General features: G+C 51.0%; 1 protein-coding gene across 1 annotated transcript; it reads left to right on the top strand.

Annotated features, from left to right (window-relative positions):
- On the top strand, positions 1-2,356 carry CEBPB (CCAAT enhancer binding protein beta). Its single transcript, XM_018917156.3, has one exon. It carries the CDS (start codon positions 268-270, stop codon positions 1,240-1,242), a length of 975 nt encoding a protein of 324 aa, XP_018772701.2. The 5' UTR covers positions 1-267; the 3' UTR covers positions 1,243-2,356.
- Positions 2,357-16,319: the final 13,963 nt, after the last annotated feature.

Here is a 16,319-nt window from a genome sequence, read left to right as displayed (position 1 = left end):
TTCCTAAGTCAGAGACTTTAGGACACGGGACCCAGAACCAGATGGTCCGGAGGAGACGCGCCAGCCCCCGCCGCAGCTGCCGGAGCGGTGAAGCCCCGGAGCGCCGCAGGGACTGATCCAGCCCGGCCGGGCAGCGCCGCCGGGCCGTGCCCAGGCCAGAGACCGCGGCAGGGTCTGGAGCCCCCCACCCCGACGGCGGCAGCTTGACCCTCTGCCGGGGGGGGCCCCCTGCGTCGTTTCCTCCTCCCCGCATCCCCCTTTGCTTTCATGCAACGCCTGGTGGCCTGGGACGCAGCATGCCTCCCCATCCAGCCGCCCGCCTTTAAATCCATGGAAGTGGCTAATTTCTATTACGAGGCGGACTGTCTGGCTGCTCTCAACAAGCTGCACCCGCGGGCGGCCGGGGGCCGCTCCATGACCGAGCTCACCGTCGGGGACCACGAGCGAGCCATCGACTTCAGCCCGTACCTGGAGCCTTTGGCGTCGCAGCCGCCGCCTCCCGCGGCAGCAGCAGGGGGCAACTTTGAGCCTCCGTGCAGCAGCGGCGCCGGCCAAGATTTCCTTTCCGATCTCTTCGCCGAGGACTATAAAGGCAGCGGCGGCAGCAAGAAGCCCGACTACACCTACATCAGCCTCGCCCGGCACAGCCACCCCTGCGCCAGCCAGAGCCACAAGCCGGGGGGGCTGCCGGGCTGCTTCCCGCCCCAGATCGTGGAAACCAAAGTGGAGCCGGTCTTCGAGACCCTGGACTCTTGCAAAGGGCCCCGTAAGGAAGAAGGGGGCGCGGGGCCGGGACCGGGGGGCATGTCCTCGCCCTACGGCAGCACCGTGCGCTCCTACCTGGGTTACCAGTCGGTGCCGAGCGGCAGCAGCGGGAACCTGTCCACCTCATCCTCCTCCAGCCCCCCCGGCACCCCCAACCCCTCCGAGTCCTCCAAGTCCGCCGCCGCCGGCGGGGGCTACTCCACCGCCCCGGCGGGCAAGAACAAGCCCAAGAAGTGCGTGGACAAGCACAGCGACGAGTACAAGCTCCGCCGGGAGAGGAACAACATCGCGGTGCGCAAGAGCCGCGACAAAGCCAAAATGCGCAACCTGGAGACGCAGCATAAAGTCTTGGAACTGACGGCCGAGAACGAGCGGCTGCAGAAGAAGGTGGAGCAGCTCTCCCGGGAGCTGAGCACCCTCAGGAACTTGTTCAAACAGCTGCCCGAGCCCCTGCTCGCCTCCTCGCCGCGCTGCTGACCCCCGGCCGGGCGGCGGGGCGAGCGGAGCCGCCGGCCCCGCTCCGCGCTCCTGGGGCCGGGGCGAGGGGGGCGAGAGCCCGCGGCGGGCGGGCGGGTTTGGTTTTAATTTGTGTTGATGTTGTTGTTGGATTTTTTTTTTTTTTTTTTTTGGTCTTTATCGACATGTTGGCGGAAGGCTCCGCCGCCGCGCGGGGTCTGAGCGGGGCCGGGGGCTGCAGCGGGGCGGGCGCGGAGGGGGCGCGGAGGGACCCCGGCCCCGGCCCGGGCGGGCTCTGCTGGGCGCTGGGTTATTTAAAAGAGCGAGAGGAGAGCAAGGGCAAAGTGATGCAATCCTTTAAGCATGGCTGGGAATGCTGTGTACATGATGCAATCTCGTGTAACTGTCAGTCATGGATTGAGTAATCTGTTAAAGATGTTCCTACAGTTTTTTTATTATAAAGAATAATCTATTTCTATAAGAAAATACATATGTATATTTTGGGATCTATGCATTCTTGCTACATTTGAAGCATTAATGAACAATTTTAATAAACTTTATGACTAGGTTAAATAAAAGTAGCTTGTTTTATTTTGAAGGCATGCTTAAAGTTAGATTAAACACAGGATTGAAATTCCAGCTGATTCTGGTTCAATGCTGTGATCAGGGATAGGGATTTTTGTTGGTCGTTTAGCTTTCTCTAAGGGAAAGGAAAAAAAAAAAACAACCCAATAACCAAAACCAAACCCCAAAACCCCCAAGAGAAACTCATCAAAGAGCAGAGCGGGAAGCCTTAGCTGGTTCTTGTTGCCTCATTTTGTTTCCTTTAATCACTTGCTTTAGCTGCTGCTTGGGTGTTGTTTGGGGAGGAGGTGTTTGTGTTGGGTTTTTTTCTGCACTTCATGCTGTTTTGAACGTGTAGAGCAAGATGTGCTATCCAAACCATGACCAATCTTTGGCAAATAACGCCGAGTCTGAAGTGGGAGGGAGGAAGAAAAAGTAAGGGAGGAAGCCTGAAATGAGGTTTTGTTTGTGTTTGGTTTTTTTTTTTTTTTTTCTTTACAGAGTTTCTGTTCTTTACGATTCAGCATTTCTTATGTTTGTAGTTTACAGGAATAAACATGAGAAAGTAGCATTTCTGTTGGATTTCGGTAATTTCGGGCATTGCTCAGGAAGCTCCCATGAGACCCAACCAGGTGAGAGGCTCATGAACCACCCCCTTCCCTTTGCTTGGAGACATTCTCCTAAGAGCTGCAGGTAGATCCTCTGAGGAGAGGTGTTTGCTGGGGCAAGAGACAGACGAGTGGGGGGTGGCAGAGGAGGAAGAGGAGGTTTGTGGCAGGCCAGGACTTTGTTCTGGGGAGATCCGAGGCTGTACCTGCTGCTGGGACTGGCCAGCCTGGCTGTTGTTCCCTGCTGTAAGGTCTGTAAGGAGTGAACAGACTCAGGCTGGTTACGTGGAGGGAGTTGGGCAAAAGATCAGGCCTTAGTCAGCATTTTCCATTTTCCTGTTAGACCAAATTTAAGCGTGAAGTTTTTAGATGCAGATTCCCAGTGCCTGGGGAAAGAAGCTCCTTTGCTGCCTGTGCTCTGACAGCTGAGCACAAAAGGGGGTTTCAGAACAAAGACAGTGGCCTTGAGTTTGTTCCTGTACATTCCACACAAACAGCTGTGGGCTGCAGGACAAATCTGAAACTTGTTGCTTATTTCCAGTGTCTCTTTAAGCAAAACATGTTTTCTACTGAAAGAACTGCTCTGCTTTTTTTGACTCTTAGGATCAGAGCCTCCTGCAGGTCCATCAGCTGGAGCCCTCCCTGGCGTTGGCTGCTCATTCCCCGCTGCCCCAGAGCTGTGCAGCCGTGAGCAGGGCAGGGTTAGCCCTACACAGATTCCCCCCATTTGCTTTTCCATTTGTGCAGTGCAGTTCAGTTGTTTTTACGAGCCCCTAAAATAGATTTCTTGGGTGAGCTTGCTCCTGCACCAGCATGACTCAAGTTCTTGCAGGCAGGATAGACGTTAGATCTTGTCTGGGCTGTCCCTCGTGACGATGATTGCCCCAGCCTCCCGTGGCTGTTTATTCTACTATTTGTATCATTACGAAACCTATCCACATCCTTAGATCCTATTTTCTTGTTGTGCTGGAGGCCACACAGTGTCACCCAAACTCACACAGGCGCTCCCAGGCAGAGCCCAGCGCTGCCCGAGGTGGAATTGCGGGAGGACTGGAGGTGTCCTCAGATACATTTCTTCCTTTCTTTCTAAATAACAAAGTTTCCAACAAGAGTTCGAAGGCAGGCTAGATTGAAAGATAAGATGTGCTGGAGGTATTTATATCTGTTTAAATACTAGTCCAGTTTTGGAGATTGAGCTCTACCAGGCATGAAGGAGCTAATCCCCATCCCTAAGCCCTGCCTGCCCTGGTGCAGGACAGCCAGGGCAGTGTTGCTGCAATTTAAAGAATGATGTTTAAATTACTGCTGTATTCCAAGGTATCTCCCAATTAGGACGACACATTTCTAGCTCAGGAGGACCCTTGTCCAGCAATGATTTTTTGTACAGACAAAAAATTAAGCCATTAGCACACCAATTTTACAGTAGTCTCAGAAGGAATCCATGAAAGACTTGGAAAGAGAATTCCCCAATCCTACATTCTTAATCTTGTATTACCCTCATAACTTACATTGTAGGAGCTCTGTAGTGCCATTAAATGCATGGAGACCATTAAATACTCTGCCCTCTAAAACAGCATATGAAGAAACCTGGGTAATTAAAACATTTCCTAGAAAATAATAGTCTGGAAAAAATAGCTTGTAAATGAATCCGAGAAAATTCCAAGCACTACAGTAGACAAAAGATTCCAAATACCTTTTCTAATTGCAGTGGGGGGATTGGAAAATCCCTGTCCAAACAGTGTCTCAGGTCCAAATATTGATTTAGTTTCCCATGACAAATAAGATTCTGCTGGCTGAGAGCAGGACTTGGAATGTCTCAGCTGGCCTCGGACAGGACTTGCCGAGCTCTTCCTGCAGCCACTCAGGACAGCTCGTGGTAGGCAAACCATGCTGAGAACTCCAGGCACAGACAGCTGCTCTCAGTTTTATCAAAATTTATAACCAGCATTTCATTTGGGCTTTTATTTTTATTTCTATATTTCTTTTCAAATGATGTACTAGCACTGGTTAATTTCTACAGGTCTTTCTTATTGCTACTAAAACAACAGAGCTTTTTCTCTGTAGAAGTCAGTCTGTAAACCCTTGGCACTGACATGCCCTTTCCAAAGCACTGGTTTATAAGGTGTTTAAATTCAGTGCTTAGTTCTGCAAAATGAATCATATGTAGCAGTTAAAAAAATTTATTAAAAATGCAATTATAGTTTTGAAAGCAGTTCTTCAGTTATCACTCTGTTATCTGCCCAAGCATGTGCAACCCAGTGCAGTTCTGACACTGTGATGCTGCTTTTCCACTTTTCCCACTGCTTTCCACTGGTGACTCCTAGAAGATGCAGGAAAATTCATGCATCTTTCTGTACTAATTGTTGCTCCTCTGTCAAATAAAAATCATCCTGCTCCTCTATCAAATCAAAGTCATGCTGCTTGGGCGCTGCAGCTCCCAGGGCTGGCAGGGCCCTCGTTCCCTAAACAGGCTGCTTTTGATCTGCTGGGAATTGGAAACTCCACTGGAAACCAACTTGCCTTTTGTGATCATTTCCCCACCTGCCCAGTGGTTCAAATGTTTCATTTTGAGTAAAAGGCTTTTCTCCCCTCCGGGACGTGCTGGTGGATGGATGTGGGAAATTATGGGGCTGGAATTCAAAATGAGAAGTGGGTTAACACTTGCTTGAGATAATTGATTTGCATTTACAACAAGGACATATTTAATTCCAAACCTTCCAACTGGGTGCCATGATTTCACAAAGTAGTGCCAAGTTTAATTCTCATTTATTATGAATTTTCCCCCCAAAATATATTTGTTATGGAAATTATTCATATAATAACAATAAATTCCAATAATAATTTCCACCTAATTAAAAATTAAGAAAGACTGAGATCTACATCTGGTTTTCACCTTGCCCTGTCCTGTTGGCCCTTGTTTTTGGGATTCCTCTATCACACATTCCATAGCTATCAAAGCACCTTCCCAGAGCTCAAGGTATTTAGTCAGAGGTTTAGTTAGGTCTCCCAATTTCATACCATTTGTGGAATAATCCTCTGGGAGCTGAGGAGGGGAGGTGCTGGCTCAGCCAGCCCCGGCTCTGCCCCCCGTGCAGCCCCCTCCGGAGGAAGGAGCCCTGGCCAGGCGGGCGGGAGGCTCCGGTGCCCAGCCCCACCCGCAGCCAGACTTGTTTGTTTGCTATAAATACCGTGGCTTTGCCAGCGGATTGCAACAGCAGTTATTAAGGCTGTGGTGAGCAGCTCGCTGGTGGTGCCTAGAAATGACAGCGACAGGACTCAGGTCTCCAAACCACCAAACCCCCCGAGCCTCCCCTGCCGCCTTCCCTCCCCACCTGGGCGCGATGCTTTGGGGTGGAATTCCTACAAGTGAGCAGAGGAGAAATGAACATTTGAGAGATGAATGCGATGGTGACACGATGGGAAAATATTTCAGAGCAACATGATGAAACAATTAGTTGGCTGCAGCAATTCAGGAAGGGAATCACAAGAACTGGAGAAAGTGCCTGGAGCCTTGCGGAGCGCAAGGGGCGCGGTGGCTCCAGCACAAACAGAGTTTTGCTCCTTTCCCCAGCCTCTGCCATCCACACTCAGCTCGGGGTGGGTGGTTCTGACAGGCATTCTGAACCCAGGGGTCCTGCAACAGTAAAATACAGCTCCTGTCTCTACTGCTTTCTGCAGTGCAGGAGGCCAGAGAGCAAACCAAGAATGTAACCCACTGAGGTATTTTAGCGTGTCTAACACTTCAGTGTACCAGGAGCAGAATATCTGGGGGATAACTTGGCACAACGAGACGAGGAGAATTACAAAAAAAGGAGTCATTATCAGGGAGTTTGGTTGCTTAGAAGAATGCAAGCTGGCCCCTAGCCAAGAACACTTCAGCTGAGCACACAAGCCAGCCTCGGTGCCAGCTCTGTGAAGAAACCCAAACTCTGCACAGGGCTGCTCTCCTGCTGCTGAGTTATTGATGACCACTCAGGGTGGCACAAAACATTTCTGCACTTGAAGTTAAGAATAGTGCTGATTGCTGGGCTGAGTCCCCAAATCTGAAGGAGTAGGAGAGATGGCAGAAGGCCTTGATGTCTGAGTGCAGCTACAGTATCCTCAACCCCTTTTAAAGCAAATTGCAGAGCTGCAGAGGTAATGAGTGCAGAACACTGACAGAAATTAAGATGCAAGGGATAAATACGGAGCTTTGGAACAAAAGAGACATTTCTGGTCCTGCCTTTTCCACCAGTGTTTCATAAACCTTTATATTATCAGTCAGCCCCTAACATAACAGAGGCTCATGCAGGTATGTGCATCTGCAGTTCCAGGTGCAGTTGCCATAGCTGCAGGTGAATTTGCCTGTTCCATATTTAGATCCTGATCTTACACATGTGCTTCATTTTATACACGTAGCTGTAGTGATTTCAGTGGAACTATTATTACTGGCATGAGTAATGATAAATGCATAAATCTGTATTTACATGGGCTGTATTTACATGGATCTGTATATACATGGGTCTGAGATCACGGTGTCTCTGGGAAAATTTTTGTGCCTTGCTCAGTTTTGCAGCAGATGCCCCAGCAAATTCTGAGCACTTCATTTCATGTGTTTTCCAGTTTGAGAGAGCTGATTTGGCTGTCACTTGCTGTGCAAAAGGAGATGACAGTGGCTCTGGCATTTCTGTGTTTCCCAGGGAAAAAACCTCAACCACCAAAGCATCTGACAAGTGGGACCCAGCCCGAGCTCTGAGAGCTCTGGGCTGCAGCTGCACTGCAGTGAGTGCATGGCAGAGCAGGGCTGCACAGGAGCTGCAGGCTCTGCATGTGCCCAGAGCCTGCCCAGCCCTGGGGACACTGCTGGGGCAGCTGTGGCACGGCCAGGGCTGACTCAGGGCAAGGCTGGCTGTCCAGGGGCGTGCTGCATGAGGTGCTGTCCAACAGGCCCAGAGGAATCCTGCTGCACTGAGGGAGCCCATGCAGCCTTGGTGCTGGCCAGCTCTGGCAGCCAGGGCTTCAGAGCACCGTGTGATAGTGCTGGCTGCTGATCAAAGGCTCTTGAGCAATAACCCCCTGCACATCAGCAGGAGCTGCTGCCAAGAGCCATGGACTTCCCTGGGCTGGAAGACAACTGATAAAGCAGATGCTGAGAAAAGCAGTGATGCCTGCATTGGGCAATCTGAGTGAGACTAAGGGCTACTGGAAAATGTTATTTGGATTTTAGCTCTGCAATTGCAGAAGCCTGATTTGCTAATGGCTCCCAGTTTGTACCGTGCTTGGGTTCAGTTGTTATGTTTGCAAAGCATTTTATTTAGAGGAATAGATGCTCCTGCTTTATGGGGAAATCTAATGCTCCTTGGCAGCTCCTCCTCTGTCACTAACAAACATGGGTTGATTGTGCCTTCCCCCAGAACGAGGGGAGCTTGCCTTGTGAGGGATGGGGCTCCCACAACAGGTGAGTCCCAACAGGGAATGAGGAATGAGGCACTCAGCCCTCCTGTCATACAGGCCTGTGCCTGCTTCTGGGGACACGGTCCTTGAGCAAGGCTGGCACAGTGGAAAGGGATTGGCAAAAAGGGGAGGGAGGCAAATCTGCAGGTGGCGAAGGGGCCTGGGAAGAAGGAAGCCATCCCCAGCAGCCCAGGGTTCTGGGAAGGCTGTTGGAAGTGTGGCAGTGTTGGGAACCATTTCCTACAGCCAAGGGATGATTTTCCCACCGACCTCAGGGAAAATTTCACTCTGGTGTTTCCTGCCAAGGCTTAAAGGCAGTCTTAGGGAAGGACTGGGGACTCCAGGAGCAGGTGCTCCTCTGCAGGAGCCCCGCAGGAGCTCTGTGACCAGAGGGACACTGGCTGTTAATGAGCCATAAGCCCAGCCTGCTATTTGCTATTTACTGCGGCCGGGGCCTTTATTGCAGAGCTGGGAACTCCCTGCTCAGCCCTCCAGGTGGTCCCTCCAGGGCAGGGCTGAGGCTCACTGGTGAGAAGGGGTGGGGTTGGGTGGGAGAGGCTTTCATTGCTGCCCTACCTGTTCTGGGCATAAATTGAAATGATCAGGCTCTAAATCCTGCCAATTAGGAATGCTTTACTGGCATGAGAGCCAGTTTACTGGGACAGGCAAAGCAAAAATCTCTCTCTCTCTTTTTTTTTTTTTTTTTTAAGAGGCAAAGCCTTGCTTCAGCACGGAGCAGGGGTGGCAGGGGACAGCAGGGACTCTGGGGGGTGCCTGACCTTGCCCAGGTGGGCAGGGGCTGGGCAGGATTCTGCAGCGCTGGGCAGCTCAGGGGCAAACCCCTCCTGAGGTGCTGCTGTGCCCTTCCAGCAGTGCCTGTTTGCCAGGGAGCCCCCAGGGCTGGGCAGGGGGCTGCAGTCCCCCCCAGCACCCTGACCTCTGCAGGGACCCCCCCAGTGCAGCTGGCACCAGGTGAGGGGAAAGAAACACAGGGTCACCCTTTCCTACAGTTATGAGAGGCTTTCCCAGCTCTGACACTGCTCATCAGGGTAGGAGCTGTGCTCTCAGCTAGAGCCTTCCCCATCTTCTGACCCAAGGCAAGTGCACCTCTTGGGTTTGTTCCGTGCTGGTTTCTGCAGACATTGCTCTGTTTTTCCATCTGCTCTCTCCCAGGGTAGCACTGCTTACTGTAAGGGCCAGAAGCACAACTGTCCCTCACTCCAAACCCTCCCCTGACAGTAATTTGACCACACAGAGTCTGGCTCATTCAATATGTTAAATAGGCAGATGCTATTAGAAAGCAATTTTTTCCCTCACTGAGCAGCCTGTCCCTCATTAGGAAATCCTCTGCAGGGGCTGTATTTTTATCCTGCCCCATCATCTCCAGGAATTTAAGATCACCCTCAGAACTGGATAGGATCTTCCCTTTCCTGCCTTGGAAGGGAGCTCTGCCTCCCCTGAGCTGCCCTGAGCCCTGCCAGGCCCTTTCCTGTGCCCGTCTGTGACTCTGGGCTCACTCTGGCTGCAGTGGCACAGGGCACAGGGACAATGACAATAAACCCTGCCCTGCCCACTCCTGGCCTGTCTGCAGGACGGGGAGGCACTGAAGGGGGTTCTGAAAGCACCTTTAAGGGCTGATGGAAATGTTCCCAGAAATGAGCAGTGGTTTGTGGTGTTTAGGAGCCTGCAGAGCAGAAAGGGAAGCAGCACTGGACAGGGCTCTGCTGGTGCCTGTGGCAGCCTCGGTGGGATGGGCTCAGTGCCTTCCCTGCCTGAGTGACACCAGAGAGGGGAATTGCCCTTCAGCAGTGGCCACGGCACCAGTGGCTAAAGCCAGGTAAATATCTGTTCAAGGCAAAAGTTAAAATCAATTTTTTGCATGTTATTATTTTTACTTGTCTGCTTCTTGCTGCAGGAATTTGATTGTTCCAGATGAAATGCTAAAAGCGTGTCTCCAGCAGCTCCATGAGGAGCCTGTGTGTGCCCCAGCCTGACGATCTGACACATCTGGCACTTGCACTTGGGGCCTTCCCGCACGGCAGAGATTGCCCTGGGAGGAGAGTGCACATTTCCAAGTGAAACAGAAATGACAGAACAGTTCCTGGTGCACAAGCCAATTTCCAAGGCCAAATCCAGCTCTCTGCAAGTCCAGGGGAAAGGTCATCACGGATCGGGAGGGAAAGGACTGACTGCCAGCACTGCAGCACAGAACAAGCTCTCCCAGGGGGACTGAGGGGACAGGGGGATGTCACCCCCGCTGCTGGCAGCGGTCCCCTCTCATCACCCTCGCTAGGGTGGTCATCCCTGAGCCAAGCAGGGGCACCCTCCAGTCAGTGACAGAAAAGACACCAATTAGATTTATATATCATTGCAAAGCCCTGGATGGTGAAGCTGCCTCCAGAGAGCAGCAGGAAGGTTCCCTGCCCTGCCCTGCCCTGCCCTGCTCTGCCCTGCCCTGCCCTGCTCTGCCCTGCCCTGCCCTGCCCTGCCAGCCTTGCCTGGGCAGCAGCCCCAGCCTGGCCAGGAATTGTGCCTTGCCTGCTGCCAGCCCTTGCTCTGTGCATCTGGGGGGGACAGGGACTGCTGGCACCCTGTGCCCAGTCTGACAGCAGGGCTGAGGCTGGCACTTGCCCGCGTGAATCACCAACTACTGAAATTGAGAAGCGTGCATATGCAAATGGCTAATTAGGGCCATTAGCATAGTCAGTTAGCCAAGCTGCGATCCCACACCCAGGCTCCAGTTTGCATTTGGGAGCTCTGGCTTCCCGGCAGCTGTGGCCAGAATCTGCTCTAAGAACCAAGTTTATCTTGTGTGGTTCCAGGAAGGAAAAGCAAGAGTGAGAGTTTGCCAAGCAGCTTCCTGAAATCCTGGGGAGTGGGACAAACCCAGGAGCTGCTGGGGACAGCTGAGGCACGACTGGAAGGATGGGGAGTCAGGCACCCTCTACTTTAATCTGCCCATCTTTGGGATTCTCTCACCCCAAACAACGTGGATTTCCCTCTACTAGCAAATACTCTGACACAGGAAAAGAATATGTGCCAGATTTTGACTTTATTTACATTGAATTACCTGAGATTAGAATCTGAAACTAGAAACTTTCTTTATACAGCTACAAATAGCTATATTATGCAGTTTTAAGGGGTTAAGAAAAGGAGGAAATCATAACCACAGAAGTCATAAAGGCAACTTATCCCAAGCCAAATAGTTTTGTTTCTAATGCAGGGCTTTAATTATAACATGTCATATAATGATGACATAGTGCTATAATAGGCAAATATAATGCATTAATCTGATATTATATTCTGGCTTTAACAATAGGTGCAGCGAACCAGCCTTAGTGGATAACTCATTCAGAACCTATCTGCACACTCCACCTAGATACTTATCTGCCTCTTTAATTAAGTGGAGGGAAACTTCTTGAGGCCATACCCATAAAGCCAGTCTCTGATGATAGCAGAGTTACTGGAAGCCTTTGGTAATCGTTTACACCCACGTTTTGTGGTTAGCTTCCAACTTTGGCTCTTTCCTTCTCACTTTGGAACCACCTATTTATCCCCCAGCGTGAATCCCCGGCTGCCTCTGCACCAAGAGGGGCAAAAGGGCTCCAGGGCTTGTTTGGGCAGCACGTCAGCACTGAGCCAGGCCTCTGAAAAAACAGCTTGGGCACATTTCACTTACCAGCAGCTGCTTGGAGCAGAGCAGCAGGGGACGGGCAGTGCCACCTCCCCCGGTCACGAGGCCAGGCTGTCCCCAGAGACACCATAGCTGCAGTGGCAGCAGCACTGGAGTCCTGGGGCAAAGTCCTCTCTCCTGATTCCATGGGTCCTGTGTGGCTTTGTGTACATTGCAACCCTTCCTTTCTGGCTTCTTCAAACACGGAGAGCTGGGAGGAAAATGAAATTTGACTAGTGTGTTCTCTCAGAGAAGGGGGTTCCTGAGCCACAGTGCTTGATCTCAGCTTGGGATCTTTGAGAGAAATATCCTGCTCTGAGGCTGGAGCATCCGGAAACCAGAAAGCCCAGCATGGGAATGGCATCTGAGAGGAGCTCAGGGCCAGCAGTGCCAGGGCCAGGTGAGCCAAATCCGAGGGGACAGGAGCACACAACGAGTGTGACAGCCCCTGCAGCAGCCCAAAGGCCACTGCCACCAGGCCCTGCAGCACCGCCTGAGCAGATCCACACCAGTGAGCACAGCCAGAGAGTCTCCAGCAGCTGCTGCCTCCTTTTGTTGTCCTGGTTCCTTTTCCTGGTCGGGGAATGTGCGGAGTTGGGCATGGGCGGAACGTGGGCCGGGGAGGTGGCCGGGGCGGGGTGGCTAGGGGCATGTGGTGACGGGTTTCCGTTTTCTTTTCCTGTTTCCTTTTCCTGTTTCCTTTTCCTTTTCCTGTCCTTTGTCCTTTTCCTTTTCCTTTTCCTTTTCCTTTTCCTTTTCCTTTTCCTTTTCCTTTTCCTTTTCCTTTTCCTTTTCCTCTCCTTCTGTGGCTCACTTCCGTGCCCTCCTCTGGGCTTCTCCAGAATGAAAGGCTCTGCTAATGACCTTTGAACAGACCATGCTGAGAATGTCACTGCAGAGCTTCTTAATCTTATGGTGGCGCCTGGATAATGCAGTGATGGGCACTGAAATGCTGAAAAACAGACAGACAGATAGTGAGATAAGATTAGATACAGGAGTAATTTAGTCACTCATCATACAGAGCAGCTGACATAAGTTCATTTGTAAAGCCAACTGCTAAAATTGCTTTAGAAGTCCTTCCATTTGAATTCTGTTGAAAGGCAGAGCTTTGATCTGAATTGTTTTGGTGGCATGTGCGTTATTTGAATGGAAGCTCACCTGGGCAGGTAGTACCAGACCGGTCATTCCTGGCATTCTCTTCCACAGGGGAACAGTGTCCATGCAAATCCATCCCTTTGGATAGCTTGGGGCAGGCAGATAACTGAGCATCGTGGAACACACACACACTGAAGGCATGAGCTCCATGCTGTGCTGATATGCACAATGAATCATGGCTAATAAAAGGTTCAAACAACCATATAAATGACTAAATGTAACCCCAAAACACTTAAATTAGGCAGGATCAGAAAATAAAGGCAGAAAAATTAATAGATAAGTGTTACTCCTTCTCTTTTTCATTAATATTTATTAAATCACACTGTGGGGGAGATGGAGGAGGAAGGGAAATAAACCAGACCTGTCCAATTCCCTATTGTTTATACCACTTCTTTATTTCCAGCATTCATTGCAGAGGAAATTATTTACATTTGCATGTTATGTTTTTGTAATTTGGCATTAAAAGTTTTCAAAGACACTTCCTAGGGCAGTTTATTTTTGAAGTGGGTTATTTGTGTTCACCCTAAATATGAGGCCACACAGAAGCATTGCCAGCTAGGAAGGGGCAAGGGAGTTCAAGGTGTGCAGTTGGTTGGTCCCTGTGCTCCTCTGGGGGACATCCCCAGCACTGACACTTGCAGGGCTCAGTCCCTCTGAAGCAAAAGCTGCCAAGTGCACGGATCAACCACAGATAAATTGTTGCAGGTCTTAATTAGTGACTGCTGAACTCTCAGAAGATTCTGTGGTTGAATTAGAATAAGCACTCAGAAAGTTCAAATGTGAAACAAAGGCTCTCTGGTTGCAAAGATGGAAGTCACTCCCTGCAGCTGGCTCACTCTTCCCATTTGCAATATTTCCTGAGCGAAGCACTGCACAAAGAGCAGCTGGCACAGCAAGCAGCTCCCTCCTTCGTGCCCACCCAAGATCAGGGATTGCAGGTGTGAGCAGCAGTCTCCACACAGCCCTTCCCACAGCCTTGCACCCTCCTGTGACACTCTACCCAGCTTTAGGGCTGGAGGGCTTGGATTGATCCTACTGAGCTGTTAGAATCCTCATTTCCTTACCATTTGGGAGCTCAGCCCCTTTTTGAAGGCACTTGCTCTTGCCAGTGACACAGAGTGACAGCCAGGCTCCAGTCTGACCATCTCATTTCTGTGCCTGCTCGATGGAAGGCCGAGGTGCAGCTGCCTTGTGAGGAGCTGAGTGGTGACCTGGCCCCACAGCTCCTCCCTCGTGGGGTTTGGACCCCTCATGGGACAGACCCGTGGGTTTTCCTGGGCTGGCTCTGCTTCCATGGACTGCACCAAGGCAAAGTGCATTCTCTGCACAGAGGGGTCCATGTCAGCACTCCTGCAGCCCAGCCCCCGTGCAGCCAAGCCCACAGTGTGTGCACAGGGCTGCCAGGAACCCAGAGCTGCCAGGACCCCAGAGCTGCCAGGAACCCAGAGCTGCCCAGAAACCCAGAGCTGCCAGGACCCCAGAGCTGCCAGGAACCCAGAGCTGCCAGGACCCCAGAGCTGCCAGGAACCCAGAGCTGCCAGCACCCCAGGGCTGCCCAGGACCCCAGAGCTGCCCAGGAACCCAGAGCTGCCAGGAACCCAGAGCTGCCAGGAACCCAGAACTGCCCAGCACCCAGGGCTGCCCAGCACCCCAGAGCTGCCCAGGAACCCAGAGCTGCCAGGAACCCAGAGCTGCCCAGGAACCCAGAGCTGCCCAGCACCCCAGGGCTGCCCAGGACCCCAGAGCTGCCCAGCACCCCAGAGCTGCCAGGACCTGGCAGGACCCAGCAGCACGAGGATGGGGCCAGGAGCTACAAGAGCTGGAGCAGGACACCCAGTGCCCTCGCCCAGGGGCAAACGCTGCCTCTGTTATGTGTGTGTTTGACATCTGCAGAGAGTGGCTCAGCTTGAGAATAAATGCAGCAAGTGTGTTTTTCCCTGGTGCTCTGTGTGCCAAATATGTGCTAATCAAGCACTAAAGTGTGCTATTGGCTGAGGCAACCATTTAAAAATAGGTACTGAAATTATTACGTAGTAAAGCAAAAGAACATAGTATTAATTTAATTTTCAACATTGCCAAGCAGCAGGCAGCTCTTGTTTGTTTAGTTTTGGATTTGGGGATTTTTTTGAGAATCAATCACTCATTTCTGCCTAGATTTTGGAACACGATTTTATACTCTTATTTATTTGAGGAACATTGGCCAAATTGCTGGCTGTCAGCTGGGATCTTTATCAGGAAATCTGTAACTGAACATTCCAGGCCAAGATGCACAGAAACCAAAACTGGGAAGAAACTTGCATGGTATGGTGGCAGTTACACTGGAAGCAGTAAGTAGGAATAAAAATCCCAGTTCCATTAAAAAGCCAAGCTCAGGAGAGGCAGCAGAAACACATTTTTGTGAACCTGGAATGTGTGTTTTTGTGTTTGCAGGGGTAAGAGCTCTCCTCCTCGTAGCACTGTGACTTCCAAAGCTTTGAATGAATAACTGTAGCTGATGAATAACAGTACCTACAAATAAAATCTTAATGGCAAAACAAAGGAATAAGGAAGAAAAGTTAATACTTTTTTGATTTTATTTAAAGCTTAGAAAAGTTTAGGTTGGAGTTTGGGTGAAGGTTTGGTTGCTGCCTTTCCCCCTTTTATCTGAACCAGCTCACTCAGACCTAATCTTCATCATCTAAACCACAGGATTAACACACAAAATAACTTTGGAGCAAGCCAGGTCCAAGCAGGAAGCTGCAAGTACCATCATGTCTTCATGATATTAGCCAGCAGAATAACTGTGGTTTCTTCAGTTTTTTGGTGGTGTGTTTTTCTGGTTGGTTGTTTTTCTGGTTTTGTTTTGGTTTTGTTCTAATTCACTACATTTGTGTTTTCCTTGAAAGGGCCTGGAGTTTTTGTTTCTTTGGGCTGGAAACGTTCAGATTCCCTGTCTCACTCCTGGAGGGATGACTGTTCTCCTGGACAGCCCCAGCTGCCCTGACAGCAGAGCCCAGGACTGTCCCTGTGCTGAGCTTTCAGTGCAGCCCAAGCCCTGCAGCCCGAGCAGGCTGCTCCTGCCCCTGCACCCTGGGAGGGGACTGCTCCTGCTGCTGTGCTCCAGGTCTGGAATGTCCCTGAGCTGGCTGTCCTTCCTCCTCCGAGGATCCCAGTGGGTTTCAGCTGGGAACTCTGCACTGAGCTGCTCAGATCCCAGCAGCTCTGGGCATGTCCAGACATAAAGCTGCTGCTACTGGAAGAAATGTTATCCTGAGCAGGGAGTAACCTATGGAATTGTAAGTGCTTAAGTCCTCTTTTTCATCTGGCCCAAACTTGCAAGAGAGGACGAGCCAAGTGCTCAGAGGCAGCTTCCATTTTATGGCTCTAAATTGTGCAAAAAAATTCTGGACTTGATAACTTTGCACCTGCATTTGTGCTGGAGTGAGGGAGAGCCCAGCCAGGCACGGAGAGGCTCTGATTCTCTGCCCTGTCTCTGCTCTGTGATTCAGAGGGGAAGGGAGGCCTCCTGCCAGCAGAATGCAGTCCCCATGTGTGTCCCACACTCCGTGGTTGGTACACTGGGTGCTGCTTGGGCAATGGCATGGAGCAGCCTGGCTTCCTTGGAACGTTTCCCCTTCATTGTCCTGCTCCTTCCCAGCATTTCACAAACCACCACAAAGAAGACG

The sequence above is a fragment of the Serinus canaria genome, chromosome 20 (assembly GCF_022539315.1).
Source record: "Serinus canaria isolate serCan28SL12 chromosome 20, serCan2020, whole genome shotgun sequence".
Lineage (NCBI taxonomy): Eukaryota > Metazoa > Chordata > Aves > Passeriformes > Fringillidae > Serinus > Serinus canaria.
This window is presented reverse-complemented; position numbering and strand designations above follow the sequence as displayed.

Coding starts and splice junctions, on each gene's coding strand:
- CEBPB (XM_018917156.3), top strand. CDS start 268: ATGCAACGCCTGGTGGCCTGGGACGCAGCATGCCTCCCCATCCAGCCG.